Source organism: Pongo abelii, chromosome 22, assembly GCF_028885655.2.
Source record: "Pongo abelii isolate AG06213 chromosome 22, NHGRI_mPonAbe1-v2.0_pri, whole genome shotgun sequence".
In the NCBI taxonomy this organism is placed as follows: domain Eukaryota; kingdom Metazoa; phylum Chordata; class Mammalia; order Primates; family Hominidae; genus Pongo; species Pongo abelii.
The window spans coordinates 31,138,922-31,157,737 of record NC_072007.2 but is presented as its reverse complement, the minus strand read 5'-3'; the positions used below and the strand labels follow the sequence as shown (position 1 = coordinate 31,157,737).

Below are 18,816 nucleotides of genomic sequence, written 5' to 3'. Positions count from 1 at the left end.
AGTCTGGGCTAGAAATAACAAACGGAAGAGTCATCAGGGCATAGATACTCATTAAAGCAACAAGCCTGTGGTTGCTTTTTGTTTAAGAGGTAACTAATCAGGGGTGGAAATGCACAGATTCAGAGGCTCCCCCAAAGTGAAAATAGTGATTCTAATGCTACAGCCACATGATGTGCAGCCCATGAGGTGTAAACTTTTCCATAATGTTCACCTTTTCCTTAGGTTGAACCTAAGAAGAGAGACAAAAAAGTTTATTCAGATTCTTTCCCCTGGTAAATTAAAGCACAAACATGAAATGCCTTCATCAAAAGAAAGACTGGGGAGAAAGAAAACCAATCCACAAGAAATGTTAGAGGATAACTCATAAGTGGCCCTGAAATAACCCAAAACTCCTGAAACTTCATAAAGTTTCAAAGTAATTAAAAATCCTCTCTCCAAGTGTGTGGCCAGAAATTTAGATGAGAGGCAATTATAAATAAATAAAATTTAAAATGAAGAGGAACATTATCATACTTAGATCATTGTATTATTGCATTTTCTAACTTGCTAAAATACCTATCATCCTTCACTTATAATGATTTTTACTGATTATATTTAACGTGAATTAGGAAAAATACGAATAGTAAGGAGAAATATTGTTTTATTCTGAAAGGCCATGCTTTACATTAAGGAGCAATAATTAGAATCACATACTACATATTTTATGGGAATATATCAGCATTTTTTTCATTGAAAAATTCGAGTTTGCAATGGCCATTTTAATGCATTATTTCTACTAAGTGAAAACTTAAAACTTTAGGAAAACATTAATTACCTGCAAAATCTAAATACATACTATATATATGTTTATATATGTAAAATATTTCCACACAGAAAACTATGTGAAAATTTCATGTCAGATTCCAAATGTGTTTGTGAGGCCCATGGACTCCATATTGTTACTAAACTATCATCAAAACAAAGCCCATAATTAATAGGTGTTTCCAGAAAACATCTGAAGGAAGCACAGCTTTAATCAGTCACAAATAATTATTTTATTTGAAATTTTATTTTAGATTGTTTTTCTCAGTTATACAGAAACCCAATTTTCATGATCAAAGTAAGAAAATAAGTGCAATCAGATAATACCCAATAAAGTGTCTGCTTTGCTTCCTTAACTTAGTTATTTCTAAGTCCTCTTTTTTCCTCATTCAGTGCCCACTCAATGATTCGTCTCATCTATCCACATGGCTTCAATCACCATCTGTATCTTAAGGACTCACCATTTTTCTTCAGATCAGATCATTCCTGTGAGTTCCCTAGCATTTTTAACAGTCTACTTGATGTACGTACTTAGGAGGAATTTAAGTACCTGGATATCAGCGTATCTGAAATTTAGCTCAATATCTCCACCTGAAATTTATCATCTGGCATTCTCCAGTTCTGTCTTCACATGCCTTTACATGGAACTAGTTGCCAAAGGAATATTCCATAAGTGATGCAACTCCGTGGAAGGCAAATTCCATGAGTCATTCTTGACATCTTCATCTCTCTGAGTCTGCAGACCCAATCAGACTCCACGTCTCATCACTTCTCTGTTTATCCTTATTTAAGTCTTCTTCTCCCTCAGCAGTATTTCATTAGGACCTGAACTATTCTCAGTCTCAGGAGTTTTGCCTTGACTCCCATCTAATTTGTTGTTTTCACTGACATACAAATATTCTTCTCAACTGTATATTAGGTTATGTCACTGCATTGATTAAATCCCTTTAAGGATGCCCCCTTTGAATAAATTACCAACCCTGTAGCAGATATCAAGGCTGTGTTGACTTGGTTTTACCTCCTTCTTCAGCTTCCTTTCTTATTAGTCCTTTATTTAAAAATCCTATTTAGACTTACTCATTTATATAAGTATTTATGTTGCACTTATTAATAAGTTCTAGTAATAATAAATTTATTCCAGTTTCAGAAATATGCTTTCATGCTGCCTTTCACCTCTGGGCTATTGAACATGGTCTTCCCTTTTCCTGAAAATTCCACTCCAAAGTTTGCCTGGCTAATATATGTGTATATTTAAAGGTAACTTTTTCCTCCTGGCAGGCATCTTTGACACTCTCTCTTATCCTACGTAGTTTACATTTATTTTATCATCCTTTATTACCACAATTTCGTTATCATAGACTCAATGTATCTTGTTCTCACACTGATTTACCTATTTATCTTTCCCTCTAGATTGTTAGTATTTTGAAGGCAGTGAACTTATCTTGCTTACCATGAATCATAAACATCTGGTACACTACAGCATAGATCCTATGTATTCAATAATTGTTGAATTAATCTTTTATACTAGAAGGAGGTTATATAAAAATTGTATTGAACAAGGTAATTTTAATCGGTTTTTAATGCAGAAGGAGTCTATCAATTAGGTGTTGGCCAAAGCATTTACAAAGTTTAAGAGATAATTTCCAAACTAACCAAGATTGAATGGATATCAGCAAATAGCATATCCCTCCATCAAGATGACACTAAAAGTCGGGATATTCAACTTGTATAATAAAATGTCACCTTTACTCCCACAATGCTTGGATCCTTTAGCATAGATCCTTTAACATACGGATCTCCTTTCTATGAGCAACATGGAAAATCTCCACTGCTATTCTGCAGGAAATTTAATTCTGAATATCTGCCACACAGTTACAATCAAAAGCATAGCTAATAAGATGAACATTTCCAAGCTTTCATTATTTCCTCTGGAATATCTATATTTTACTTTTGAATCAGATTATGGCAAAAGAAAGATATCTGGGTCCAGGGCATTATTCTAAATCCTCATACATAATTGTAATCTTGATCTTATTTCATCAGCTTTAATAAAGGGACTATATGAGGTATAAGCAGTGAATAATATTATTTCATATAAGTCTATGATAAATGTACAAATTGTTCAACAATGATTTATGTGATAAGTTTCTACACTATTACAAGGTTAGAAAAGTGTGTCCTTCCTGATAATTTACTTGAATACTTTAAATTCTATAGTTCAAAATATGATTTTATTTATTTTATTTTTATTTTTCACCTGCCACACAACTTAGTGTTATGTTTCATGTTAAACTATACCCATTTCTTCTACATTGGATTTTCTGGTTCTAGATATAACCTAAATGCATGTAATTTTAGCAAAACTGATTCCAAGATTTAAAAACTCATAGAGAAGGAATGAGAGCGATACATGTCATTTATTAAGAATCTAACATATAGCCAAATATTTTATTCATTCACTTAACAAATGAAGTATAGCTGACCCCCCGTATCCATGGATTCCACATTCGTGGATTCAAACAACTGCTGAGGAAAAATATGTTTTTTAAAAACTGCATCTTTATTGAACATGTACAGGCTATTCCTTATTTCCCAAATAATACTGTATAGCAACCATGTACATAGCCTTTATGTTGTATTTGATATTATGAATAATCCAGACGTAATTTAGAATATATGGGAGGATGTACATAGGTTATATCAAATACTATGCTTTTTTAAATAAGAGACTTTGGCATTGGCTTATTTTGGTATCTGTGGGAGGTCCTGGAACAAATCACCCATAGATGTCAAGAAACAACTTTATGTCTAACGTCTCATTTATGACTCAAAGCCATTATTTTAAATGAAGGCAACCATCTATGTTTTACAGATAAAGAGTCTGATTTAGGCACAGAACATTTAGAAAAGATGTTCAAAGCTTCAGGGCCAAGGAAACGAGGAAAGCCAAAATGGAAATTTGGCTGTATGTCATTTAGTCCTGGGATGCTGGGGAAATACGTATGAGCTATAGCATGGAAATATCACTCCTCCATCACCACTACCCGTTGTCATCAGTCTTTGCTTTGAGGCTTTACTCTACTTCACTTTTAAAAATAAAATTTCCTTCAAAATATTCTATTAATAAAGGTTTACAATAAACCTACACTTGAGGTGTAAGATTAGACAATCTGAAAATATTAAGACATTGTCATTCCACCGTTACAAAAGAACTGCTTTTTCTTTATTATTGAGGGGAAAAGAGCTAAAAATACATCAAACCATTTACTCATGTGACTGGTTAATACACTCTACAGAGTTATGCTGAAACAAAACAAGAGGAAATAAAGTGTTATTTGTCATTAATGTATTATGATGGAAACTGACGAGCATTGAATATGCTAAGCTCAGAAAAATTCTTTCAAAATTAAAAAATGACTATTGAACATGATTATCATACATTCTCCCCACATATTCAAAAACAGATATTATTTTCTGTCTCTCCTTTATGCTGTAGAATCTTCATCCCTTGGACACAAATCAGAATTATCGAAGATGGAAACTACTTTAAAAGATTCAATTATTTTGTACCTCTCTGCAATGCAGGTGCATTGAAAAAATTCTAAATTGAAAATGCTCCCTATGCACATGGTAAAGAAACATAATGTAAGCAAATTATATATTCGATTTCAGATGTCATATTATTCTGAAATTTTAGCTCAGTCTAAATCCAAATCAGGAAGACAATTTGAATGAATATACTTTTCTATTATCTATATGGATCTTCCCATAATATTTAGAACATGTAGATAACCTTGAAAGTACTGCCCCAGAATAATAAACATAATTCACATAGATACTAAGTTTACATATAGTGATCCCATAGAATCATGTATAAATTATATAGAATTTGAATACAGCAGGATGTACTCCTTCATTTACTTAGTACTGCTTATAATGTATTAATCTTTTCTTGACACTAGAGCAAAGGTCTGCAAACCTTTTCTGTAAATCTCCAGATACTAATGATTGTATATTTTTTAGGCTAATGATTGTATATTTTTTTAGGCCAATGATTGTATATTTTTTTAGTCACAGCTTCTCAACTATGCCTCCAAAGCTGCCACAGACAGTATATGGCGAATGGACATAACTGTGTTTTGATTACAACATAAGGGTAAAAGGCGGTGAATTTGCCCTGAGATCCCTAGATTGCAAAATCCTAATGTAAAGCTTACAGGTTCTCAAAATAGTTGTTGAATAGTTGGGGTCAAAAATTCAAATTTCTACAACTAGACACATAGATTCAGATTTTTAAAAACCACAATAGTATTAGAACATATAACTTAGGGAGTTACCAAAATACTAACTGTCGGAAATAGTGGTGACTTCCTCATTATGATACAACCAGCTGACAGCAGGTGCAGGTGAACTGCTAACTCGGCAAACCACTTCTGCATCTTCTCCTTGTTTGAATTCTTGTGGAGATACCACTTCTCTGAAAGTGAGTTTTTCTGTATCAACAAAGTAATAAAACAAATCACAAATCACAAATCACAAAAGTATCGTTGCTTATTTCTCCCAATAACATAATCCAGACTCTACTGATACTATAATAAAATAATTAGGGAAACCTAGATACTTTAAAATCTTAAACTAGATAATCTACTTCTCCCTAATACCTTCCTATCTCACTGACAATAAAATCCAAAGATCTTTCAATGCCATATGACTTTCTATATAAACTGGAGTCTATCTCCTCAACTCCAATCCCAATTTCTCCTCTCTCTTCCTTGTCACTCAGGAAAACTGTCTTCTTGGAGGTTCCTTGAACATTCCAAGTTTGTTCTCACCACAGGGCATTTGCACCCCCTTCAATTCATTCAGATTCTTATCCAACCTGCCTGTATAAAATAGCAATATTCCTTTCCATTTCAAGGTTCCCTATCTCTCTACCCCAGGTAATTTATTTTCCATAGAATTCCATAGTATGTTTAGCTAGCATCTATGTATTTGTTTCAGTTTATTTATTGTCTGTCTGCCTCTGGCTGGGACTCAGAATTATAGTGGATACACACCTAATAAGTGTCTTTAATGAATGAATGAATGAATGAGTGAACATGGATATTTATGCTTGATGAGAAATTCTCACGGAAGTAATGAATTGTTCTTGCAAAAATTTTTTTTACCTTTGCAAATGAAATGTCATGATTCTTTTTGCATCATTTAAAATAAAAAAAGTATTTCCAAACACTATATCTATAAAATGACCATTTCAATTTAATTATTTGCTACTGTGAAATAGATACTGTAGGGGGTTACATAAATTAGGAAAATATCATTTCTTCAGAAGCTTAGAATCAAATGGGAGGGAAAAATTCCAAATCAGGAAACACAAGAGCAACAATGTGCCCATAAATTGCGTTGGTCATCAAACAGGAAGTCCTACTGTAGGAATGTTCTGACTTTGTTTTTCATATCCTATTTCTAGAATAATAAACGAAACACAAAGCTACAGATATGAGATGATTTAAGGGCTTGCATTCCTAATACATATATATAATTTATCATTGGTAGAAATGCTAACTACCTATTAATTGTAAGGCATTGTTGTGAGTACTTTATGCAATATAATTTAAGGTAGTACTCAAACTCCATATATCACATAGGTACCATTATTATCCTCAGTTTATATATGGGGAGACTAAAGACAGAGAGGTTACATGATTTGCTCAAGGTCACGAAAGTAATTGGGATAGCTTGCTTTAAAATGCAGGAGTCAACAGATTTCAATGTTCCTAAACAGGTTAATGATTCCTAAATATGAGGAGAAGAAAGGAACACATAGGAAGAAATCCATCCCAGGACATAAAATGAAGGGCAAATGTGGAAAACTTTGCTAATAAAAACACTTAGTGGTAAAGAATCCTGGCTCAATATTATTGGCTACTAGATTAGTTTCAACTTTCTGACGACTCCTGTTCACTGACCCTTCCCCAGATTCTCCTTCTACAATGGTCAGTGCTGTCACACATTTTCATTTATTCTAATCATAACCTTCTATTTTACAGTGGAAAAAAAACACTGAATAAATATCATACCACTAAATAAACCACTATTCTCTATATACCCAGTGAATTCTTAATGGCTTGAGAAAATGAAAATATTTTTATTAATATTATTTAATACAATTGATGCCCTATATATGTTTATAACCACTTATTATCTGTTTTCTATTCTAAGATACACTCTGGTAAAGCATAAATAAACTGATATTTTCAAAGCACATAGTTCTTAACAAGTGTTAAGTTTTATTACCAAACATTTTATTTTGTTTCAATTATTTATAAGCAACTGAAATTGAATAAACTAAAACATATAAATACACGACTTACGGTAAATTTCCAAAACTACTGTAGCTTCTTGTGTTTGTCCTTTGGCATCTGTTGCTTGACAACGATATATCCCTGCATCTTCTATATTTGCATTGTAGATGGTTAACCGTGACCTAACACCTTCCTTTTGCACTACTACCCTCTGGGTTGAAATTATCTTCTCTCCTTGAGGATTATACCAATCTATACTTTCAGGTTCACCAATCGCTGCAAAGAGCCATGGAAAATAAAGGTTTGAAAATATGTTAAAAATACTTGTTTGAGCACTGGCATTTACCATTATGTAATAATATTAATCATTTAGAAAAAAATTATGTAACAGACTGGAAATCTGAGAATCTTACAAAACTGAAAGTAAACACAAATGTTAGTGCAAATGTTCACCTTTGTTTATCCAACATGGAGGATTCACGCTTGAGTAAGCAATACCTAAAAGTTTCACAGCAAACTTCTTGTACAGTATTTAAGCTATGATTGTTGAAATTTTCCCTTAGTAATCAATGGATTATTACATTTAAATCCTGAAACTTCCTTGACCGCTGAGCCAGACATAAAACCCACTTATAGATAATATCTCAACAGAACCACAATTACTAATACGATTGCATCTGCTCAGTTATCTTTGCTAGGGTCAGGAGATAGCACTTAAATCTCTGATAATGCCGAGCTTACAAAAATGTAAATCTGTCACAAAACAAACTTTGGCCTTTGGTAACACTAAATTTGAAATAAATTTCCCTAGTTGCTAAATTTGAATAGATAAGGTCAATGACCGTTTTTATAATGATGTCCTAATCTCTTTTCCCAAGAGAAATAAGTAGTTTCATTATTTTAATCTAAAACTGTTAACTATTTAATCATATGATAATTACAATGCATTGAAATGATACTTACACTTCTAGGTAATTACAACCAAATCTTTACAGGGTAAACATTTATTTAAGTTTTCCAATTCAGAATCTAGGTTATTATCCTTTCGTAAAAGCTGAAGATTTCTGTGTCTGCTTTTAGTCACCAAAAGGATGTATTTCACCTAATTACTTCAGATATCATTTATGGAAGCAGCAGACACTATTAACTTAAAAGTATCGGTGGGGAAATGCACGAAGTCAACTAACATCTGCAGGACCTCTTTGAAGAAAATTATTCCTTCTCATTTTTCCGAAGAAATGGTTTTAGAAACAAATTATCCTCCTTTCTATAAGAAATTAGACATGCTTGAGTAAAAGTATGAAAGAAAGTTTAGTGAATCTTAAATAGATCTCAGTTACATTATCTTCAGCTTTTTCTAAACAAATAATAAAACCATAGTTGTTACAGAGTAATGCATTTGAAGGGGAGGCATGTGTTTTATTTAATTCCTCCATCTATGGAGAATTTACAAAAATTAATTTAAACATTCATCTCTTTACATTTGAATAATACAAAATAATATTTTATATAGTAAGTTAAATAGGATATTCTGATAAATATTTTGGACTTTTTCATTCTTAATATAATAGAACATTTCATTTTCATTAACAGTTTATTGTGCATTTTCATAAAGCTGTTGTAATTGTTTTCTTTCAGGCATCTCTTACAAATAATAATTTCTATCAAAATTTTCCATTTTGATAAGGCTGGACTATTGTACAGGTTATTTATAAATAGCATTAAACTTTATTTTTTTAAATATAGTTATAACAATTTTCTGTATGACACCTCTTTAGTTCTTTGAGGGTGTAACATCCTTCTAGTTTAAATTTAAGATATTTATTTTACTGAGTTTGAGATTTTGTATTTTTAAGGCGTCTGGAAATGTTGGAGGCGTATCTAGGTTGTCAGCATTGTAGTAGAAAAATACATACAAGCAGAGTGGCTTGCATAGTTTGCCAATATCTTTATTTTTAGAGTCTTGTTTTACTACTATATTTAATATAAATAAGACTACCTCCAGTACTATAGAAAAGCTCTAGGTGACACATCTTTATATAAAAGAAAATAAATGCTTACTCAGTTTACATTCTTATTAAGAGCAAAACTCATCACCAATGAATGGCCTTAATTCACTTTAAAGTATGTCTTAATTTGAGCTATGCAATACATACAGGCAATTAGTCTGTGCAATATATTTCATAGTAATATACAAATACATAAAAGTACAACAATTTCATTGTATTTTCAAAATTGATTTTTAAACTATTTTGTTATTCTACCTTTATGTGATACAATTCAGTGTGTTCTAATTTACGAGGATATTAATATAATATGGATGGGATTTAGAAACAGTAACCTATATGCTTGTGTCAAATTTCTGCTGACATAATATATGATGCTGAATCAATCTCTTCCATAGTCTCTGATTTTTTCATTTGTCAATATACAAACACTTGTATTAACATAACTATCAACTGACACCTTTAAGAAGGAAAATGTATAAAGAATCACGGGCTCTATTAATATTCCTATAAAATGTGACGTTATACATATATGCTCTGAATATGATTTATAAAATGTTATAACTATATCTTTTATTTATAAAATGTTATAACTATATCTCTATATTTATAAATTTGAATCTTGGTTTAAATAAATCATGTCATTCTCAAGACAATTTTTATAACGCATTTTATGTTTCTAGTGTCTATTTAATCCAGTTTTAAGTTGATTTAGTGTAATCAAGATTAGAAACAATTCTAAAATAGTCTCTTAACTAATTTTAGCACTAAGGTTTAAAAAATTATTTAGGTATATCATAGTTTGGATATGAAGACTTGTATTTGTAAAAATGAATATTGAACCTAAATAAATAATGCATTCATTTGTCAGTTCTATAATATGTTTAATTAAACTTTGATGCTGAAATATTTAAAATTCTTTTGAAGGAAAACCATACGTATATTATTATTCTGAATGAGGCCCATAAAATATGCCATAGGAATGATGACATGTGATTCTTTCTATTGTCATAAAAATCTAGCCAAAGCTTTCCTGACTAAATAACTATCTATTTCTTCAATGAATATTAGAATAAATTTTTGGCCTAATATTTTCATTCAAGTATAACTATAGTGCAGTGTGCCATACCAAATTTATTCATTGCATATTTACAAAAATGGTTCAGTTATAATCTTTATAAATGATCTAGATTAGCAGTCTAAATTAACAAATTAAAATAACAAAAATAAAATTAATATCATTTAATGTGCAAGTTATGCCTATTAACACTTTTCCAATCATTATAAACCCAACGATGGCCAGGTACGATGGCTCACACCTGTAATCCCAGCACTTCAGGAGACCAAGGCAGGCGGATCATTTGAGGTCAGGAGCTTGAGACCAGCCTGGCCAACATGGTGAAACCCCGTCTCTACCACAAAAATACAAAAAGACAAAAATTAGCCAGGCATGGTGGTGCGCACCTGTAGTCCCAGCTACTCAAGAGGCTGAGGCAGGAGAACGGCTTGAACCCAGGAGAGGGAGGTTGCAGTGAGCCAAGATCACACTACTGCCCTCCAGTCTGTGAGACAGAGCAAGACTCCATCTCAAATACAACAAAAACAAAAACAAAAACAAAAAACCAACCATAAGATGTTATTGTTAGAGAATTGAGTTTGTAACTAGTTAAATTTAGCCAATATATTTTATTAATGTTTTAACAGAAACCAAGTTATCTGAAGGTATTTATAGAAAAACGTACCTGTACATGTGAAGAATTTAGATTCTCCCACACTAAGCTCTACTTTGCTAAGTGAAATTGTCACTTGAAGAAGAGCTGAAAAAAAAATTGAGAAACAATTAATGGTGATTTTTAAGCATGATTTCTAAGATTTTAATGCATGATGTCTAAACCACATGGTCCAAACGCTGATTATTACCCCCCAATTTTTTATTACCTATAAAGAAAAATGAAAGTTTTGTAAAACATGATCTACCATTATACATATTACTTTATTATGCATTTAACAATCTGACTAAATACAGCACTTATTCAAGCTGATAGTCTGAAATTCTGTTAGTCAAGTAAATGAACAAATTCACACTCAGACAATCTGTTCCTTATTCAGAGATTAGGTCTTATATGTGCGACCACATTGGGCAATAGCTAAAAAAAAGATGTTTGCCCAACAGTTGTATAAATCCTATATTATCATTACAACTACACACACACACACACACACACACGTAAATTAACTACATGTAGACACCTACTAAAAAAATGTCTGTGAAGGCAGGCATACAAAGGAATGAAAGCACTGCACAGAGTAAGATGAAGAAGGACTGATTTTCACAAGATCAATAAGTTAAGTGAAGGACCCAGGACAATAAAAGAGAGGAGATGCCTGATATTTTAAATATTTTTTTGTGAAATTTGAAATAAAATACTTGAACATCTAGAATTTTAGAAGATAAGCAAAGTGTTATTTTAATATGAATTGACGTATTTCTAAGAATATGGTAGAAAAGAGAGCATGACCGCTTTCCAAACTCGGTCTCACCTTCCATGCGCTCAAATGCATGTAGTTGAGCTTTTGGTAAAATGACAAAGCTGCAAGACGTCAATCAAGGAAGATCTGAAACTAGAGTACAAACCTGCACTGGGAATTTATTGATCATAGTAACCAAAACGCTTATTTCAGTGAACACAGACAACACACAGATAGGATCCAAGTTTTCCCAGAACAACAGGCTGCGATAGCACACCAGGTAACGAGCACGCCTGTAATCCCAGCACTTTGGGAGGCCGAGGCGGGCAGATCACAAGGTCAGGAGTTTGAGACCAGCCTGGCAAACATGGTGAAACCCCGTCTCTAGTAAAAATACAAAAATTAGCTGGGAGTGGTGGCAGAAGCCTGTAATCCCAGCTACTCGGCAGCCTGAGGCAGGAGAATTGCTTGAAACCGGAAGGCGGAGGTTGCAGTGAGCCGAGATCGCACCACTGCAATCCAGCCTGACAATAACAGTGAAACTCTGTCTCAGAAAACAAAAACAAAAAAGAACACCAGATAACACTGGACTGGAATAAGATTTACCATCAAAGGAGGGTATAAAATCAGTCAATCCAATGGTGAAGGGAGATTACAAGGAAACCTGCCTCCCCCAAGCTGGGGAGGGGAAAAATGTTTCTCATTAGATAAACCAGAAGTTTTGCCATATCCCATGTTTGGGATTTTAATTATAAACATTTGTTCTTTGGAAAACTTCAACATGGAAAAAGTAAAAAGTCTCACATGCAGGGCTCACAGCTAAGTGGCAAAAGCAATCACAAAAACTATTCAGAAGAACCATATCATAGGCCCATATTGGCCAATAATTGTATAAATGAGGCTGTCTTCAATCTGGGGGTATATTCTGACATTATAAAACACACGATGAAATAAGGCCTGTAAACAAGGAGTCAGTTGAAACAGCAAATAGGAGAAATAAACCCATGAGATTTCAACTAACATAATTTTTAGACTAAGAATATAACACAACTATGTTGAAAGTATTTAAAGAAATAAAAAGTGTAATCAAGAACAGGAGGAAGGAACAAAATATTTACCGAAAAAAAAAAAAAGAACCCTGGTAATTATGCTGTTTAAGCTCTTTAAAATATGTTTCCTCACACTCTCCATCTTAAATTGTTAAATTCCTTCGTCCTTTCCAGAAATCTCCTGGGAAACTCGGGCAGGGTCTACATGACTTTCCTGGGTCCTATTTTTATTCATAATTCACCAATACTCAGAGAATGGTTGTGATATTATAGATGCTCAATACATGTTCAAATATATCTAATGTTTCAGAAAGAAAAATAAAAGTGCAAGTCAGAAAGAATAAGAAAAGTAGCCAAGGGAAAAACAGATTTTAGGTACTCTCTTTTTCTCCCTTGCCTACTTTTCCTATAGATAAACCATTAATGCCAATTCCAGTGAAAATTCAGATTTATTTTTCCTTTAAATAAGTATCTAATTTTCTTTTTGAAGTCAGCTTAAGTGGGATGAGGTCAACAAAGGCAAAATGCAGAACTCAAGAAATTTGAAATTGCCCTTATAAGAAGCTTGAATCTGAAGAGATGTATGGGGTTACTGAAATCCACAATTCTGGGCAGTAGGGCATGGATTTTATAAATTGAGAAGACTTGAGAATGTTTATGGATAGAAGGGAAGGAAGCAGAAAATATATTACAAGTTTGAAAAAAAAATGTAGGGGAAATTATAATTATGTGTCTTCTCTTTTCTTTCTTCCCTTTACTTTCTTCTTTAAGATATAATCTTATTTTCCCTAAAACTGTACTTTCTCAAAATCTAATCTTGCAATCTTCAACCTGCAGTTAACATTAGCATACTTTAATTTCAAATTTTCTATATGCAAACCAAACACATTCCTCTAACATCAAAATTTGCTCACTGTTCACTATCCTATTTTTAGTCACCATCAATCAATTTCCAAGCATTGCCAATATAAACTATTTGAATTCATTTTTTAATTTTTAAATACATGGACTTATTAATTTTAATCCAATATATTTCATCTGCCATATTTTTTCTCACTTTTGCCTCTTTAATCTTTTCCCTCTAATGTATTTCTCAGACTACTGCATGCATATGTTTCTAAAACTATGTTTAATTTCACTCTTCTGCTCAAAAATCTTCAAAATGGATTTAATTTGTCCCTTACCATACAAATTATAATTGGAAGGAAACTTGCCTTTCCAAGTTTATTTGCTATTAGTCATTTGCAATGCTTCTGCAGCTGTGATCACCTAGGATTCATTCTCTCTCTCCCCAGCTGACCCACGCTTGCCCACCATTGTGCATTTGCCCAAAGTGTTTTGTCTGTTCTAATCTCCTTTTTCTACACAACTCCTCATGGCTTCCTACTTTCCATCTTCAAAGAAAACATAAAATCTCATGAACTTTACAAAATAGTGTGTGATAGACCCATCTGTGGTATCAATAAATACATCAATATCTTTGATCAGTAGGAATTTCCATTAAACAAATAAAACTTATTTTGTTGATCATTCTATTTGGTTCTCTACCTTATTTAAATATAAATTTCTGGAAGTGAGGGCTCATTCATCAAACTTTATTTCTCCCAAACTAATAATATATGAATGAATGGCAGAATAATTGACACTTACCAAGAGCTTATCGTGTGCTAGTTATAGAACACCGACTGTATTAACAACATATAATTTTGGAATGACTTCATTTAAGGATATCAGAGAATCCAAGAAATGTGTGTGAATTATTACTTAATGCCTACCACTGACCTTAGGAGTAAATTTGCTTTTCTAAGGAAAGGTTTATAAAAAAGAACTTGAAAGATATAGAAACTTTAAAAGTCAAATACAGTTCTGAAAACGTTTATACTGATTTGTCGATATATGTGAAAAATAACATTAATTCATTTTAATAAAACAAAATTGAAAGTGAAATTAATTAATTTATATTAAACATCTGGTTAATTTTTCACTCAGTACAAATTACCAATGCACATATTAATTAAGCCATATTATTCACAGACATTTTGGTGAATGGGCACAATGATATATTTCATTGCTATATATGTTTAAAATATATAAAGAAAATATAATTCTCTACTTCACTATATTTCCCAAAAACCAGATTTGCTCTAATTGAACTATACCTATATATTAAAACAATGGCATATTAGTAAATCCTACGTAACTAAAATTTGAGGTTGTACCTTAATCATTGCCCTAGTGGCTGATTTTTGACCCAAATCAATATAATGTAGGCGATGAGTTTATCACCTATGGCAGTCAGAAGAAAACTAAATTGTTTCCTAATGTCAAAAATTTATCTTTGGAGAAAATTGGACAAGAATGAAACACTTGATAGCTATCCATAAATATCATCACAAATTTCTTACTTAAGGTAAGGAAAAGTTTTAAAGCCAAGGACTCAAAAGTAAATGCATGATGAATATATGTTCTCTGTGAATAATTCCCAAAGAAGTGCATGAAATAACAATCTTAAAAGTAAATTTGGGTAAATTAAAAATTATGTACTATACTCATAAGTATTTATTAACTATATGTATTTTGCAAATCCCTCTTCTAAACACGATCATACTCAAAAATAGCACGATATACTTTCTAATATCAAGGGGTTTAAGATGTATTTGGAAGGACTATGGGTACATAAAATTATGAAAAATAAAATAAGATGGGGTGTATCAAGTTTGCCCATTATAAAATTTATAATCAAGAAGACTTTATAGAGGACAATAAAACATAAAAAGATAAAAAATGCCACAGATATTGTTATAAAAGGATAGAAAAGAATAAGGGCATTCCACATTGGGTAAGGCTGAAATGTTCAAGGAACATTTAGGAAATTAGTAGGTCAGTATAGACAAGGTTCATCTCATCCAGAATATTGTCGAAATATTGGAAAAATAGTTTGGAAAAGACTCAGGAGAATATCAGAAACAACTGACTTGAATTTTTGTCCAAAATTACTTATAAATAAAAACATACATGATAAAATTGGCATTTAGTAAAGACTGGTTGTGAGGTAAAATTACTGACAAATTGAATGAAGGGTGATAAAGACAAGAGGGTATGTTGTGATAAATATATGAGTTGACCTGTGGCAAAGAATATGAAAAGGTAGAGAATAGATGTAACAAAATATTCAAGGTATGTTACATCTGTGATCAGTTAAAGCATTAGTGATAAAGAAGAAAAGTCAAAGATGTTAAGATTTTCTACCTCTGTTGACACAAGGGTAATTGATATGACAAAGAATTTCACTATGAGTGTTTACCTACGAGAAAGGTAGGGAGACAGAATTTTGGATATTTCTCATAATCAGTTAATGGAGGGGAAAATATAAGGCCATAAATTTATTTTTTAATTTTAATTTTTTTATTTTTCTTTATTTTTACTTTTTTATTTTTTTTTATGACAGAGTCTTGCTCTGTCGCCCAGGCTGGAGTGCAGTGACATGATCTCGGCTCACTGCAAACTCTGCCTCCCAGGTTCATGCCATTCTCCTGCCTCAGCCTCCAGAGTAGCTGGGACTATAGGTGCCCGCCACCACGCCCGGCTAATTTTTTGTATTTTTAGTAGAGATGGGGTTTCACCGTGTTAGCCAGGATGGTCTCGATCTCCTGACCTCGTGATCTGCCCACCTTGGACTCCCAAAGTGCTGGGATTACAGGCGTGAGCCACCGCGCCCGGTCCAAATTTATCTTTTTAAATAAAGATTATTTTTCAAAATAAAACATAGGTAACATTATATCAAAGATAATCATTATCATAACAGAGATTAAATTAATATTTATAAGTAAGCATCCAGAGCAAACAGATATTCAAAAGAGATTTTTAAAATTTATAGCAATATAAATATAATGAATATATTAGCATTTCTAAGTTCCATCAGGGTACCAAAGCCCTTTGCTATTTGATACAACATTTAGCAGTGGCATTTAAAATGAGTTTATCACCTACAGAGATTTAAAAACTGACAACTGAACCAGTCTTCTAACTGTCTGACACAGAGCCTACTTTGGTTGACTTAGAATTTCATGAGACATGTGGAGATAACTTAAGACACTGATTGATCTTGGGACAACGAGCTGCAACATTTTTCAACAAGCACTTTTTTATTTTTCTAGGCTTCCACATTAACAGAGTTAAAAGACTAAGATATTTAGTAATTATAGAAAATCTCAGAGTATTGCTCCTTAAAATGTTCTTATAAATTATTGATTATAGCAAACGAATACAATTTTCTCATTGAAACATATTTAAAAATGTTATCTACTGTAAAAGAATTATTTACATTATTTAATTATTCTCTCCTTGTTATTGGATTTTTATAACAGCGCATTACAACAGCCTATGTGGGTTATTTGATTCTGAAAAATGCTACAATATTCAAACAATTTCAGAATTTTGGATCACTTAGGAGAGAAACTCTCTAACGTCAAACATTTTAGGAACTCATGAATATTTTTTAAAAATTATTTTTATTGTTTCTTCTAATTGTAACAAGAAAATAAAGTTAAAGATTTCAGTGTAGTTCCTCTTTACCTGCATACCTCTTTATATCTGTACTCAAACCTCTTTGATCTTCTCATCCTAAATTAGGAAAATAGATGTCCCTGCTACTAGGTCATCTGAATCCTTCTAGGGCTAACTGATTAAACTTTTTTTTTTTTTTTCGAGATGGAGTTTCGCTCTTGTTGCCCAGGCTGGAATGCAATGGTGCGATCTCAGCTCACCGCAATCTCAGCTTCCTGGGTTCAAGCGATTCTCCTGCCTCAGCCTCCCAAGTAGCTGGGATTACAGCCATGCGCCACCACGCCCAGCTAATTTTGTATTTTTAGTAGAGACAGGGTTTCTCCATGTTGGTCATGCTGGTCTCAAACTCCCAACCTCAGGGTGATCTGCCTGCCTCAGCCTCCCAAAGTGCTGGGATTACAGGCATGAGCCAACGCACCAGGCCTAAACTTCTTAGTAATTCTTTTTCTATAGCACTTTTCCTGTCAAGCTATGCACACTCTTTAATAAGTTTCATCCTAAACAAGAAATAATAATAAATTTAAAACCAAAAGAGAAAATAAAACAAAATAACCAAACAAAATTAAAAAATTATCTCTCTAATCCTCTCTCAAATTAATACGGTATATCCTACTTATCATTACATTGTTTTAAAAAAATGAACTGTCTAGTACCCATTCTTTCTTTATTTTTTATTCTGTCCTCTCCATTCTACGAATAAGTTTAGTGTTCTTAAAATAAACCATAGTCTTCTCATTTTCAAACCCAATAATAATTTTCAGTTTTCATTTTTACTTAAGAATGAGATACTGCCAACTACTTTGTTCTTTAACCCTCCTGTTTCCTGACATCTCCATATTTATAGTCTGCTCACTTTCTTGACTATTCTTATATTAGCAAGGATAGTATATAGTATAGTATATAGTAGTACATAATATCTCTTCAACCATGTATCCCCTTAAATATTTGTTTCTTAGCAATGTCTTCTTTGTTTTCTTCTCTTGGTGGTCTGTCTGTCTTCCTGTACTACAAACATATATGATATTCACTATGCATACCCACAGTAACTACTTTATTCCTCAAACATTTCTATAAAGTAGATACTACTATAAAGCAGATATTTCATTCCTATTTTAGAGATGAGAAGGCTGAGGCAAAGGATTGTGTCATTGCTACTGGCCACTCAGCCAATATACAGTGAAACCAGATTTGAATCCAGCCATTTGTTTGGTGCTTCTCAAGCACTTGAGACTCAGCTTTTATATGGCCACCATCTCCTTATCCCTTTATTCCCTTTTCTATATTTTAATTACAGATTGTGTGTGTGTGTATGTGTGTGAATGCATGTCCCTAGTGTCTGTGCATGTGTGTGTGTGTGTGTGTGTGTGTGTGTGTGTATGTGTTTGTGGGAGAATGCATGTCCCTATTATCATTTTAGAGTCTGGAAACATATTTGCTAATACATTAAATACCACATTACTTTGAAAAATTTACATGTCTCAAATTTGGCATATCAAAACTCAAGAGCATTCTCTTTCTGTCTTACCTTATTCCTTAATCCTCATCTGCAGTGATGTAATTGTTATCCACTGAGCCTATTTGCCAGATAACTGAGAAATGTATAAGATTATATCTCCTTTT

The 18,816-nt window shown here is 32.6% G+C and overlaps 1 protein-coding gene across 4 annotated transcripts in view; it reads right to left on the bottom strand.

Moving 5' to 3' along the window:
* NCAM2 (neural cell adhesion molecule 2) overlaps positions 1 to 18,816 on the bottom strand; it is a 557,648-nt gene that overhangs the window by 250,587 nt on the left and 288,245 nt on the right. For all 4 annotated transcript variants that reach the window (XM_054542855.2, XM_002830573.6, XM_024239542.3 and 1 more), the window contains exons 2-4: positions 10,855 to 10,929; positions 7,176 to 7,382; positions 5,151 to 5,294 (exon numbers count right to left, since the gene is read on the bottom strand). In XM_054542855.2, coding sequence (XP_054398830.1) covers positions 5,151 to 5,294; positions 7,176 to 7,382; positions 10,855 to 10,929 — 426 coding nt within the window. The remainder of the gene's footprint in view (positions 1 to 5,150; positions 5,295 to 7,175; positions 7,383 to 10,854; positions 10,930 to 18,816) is intronic.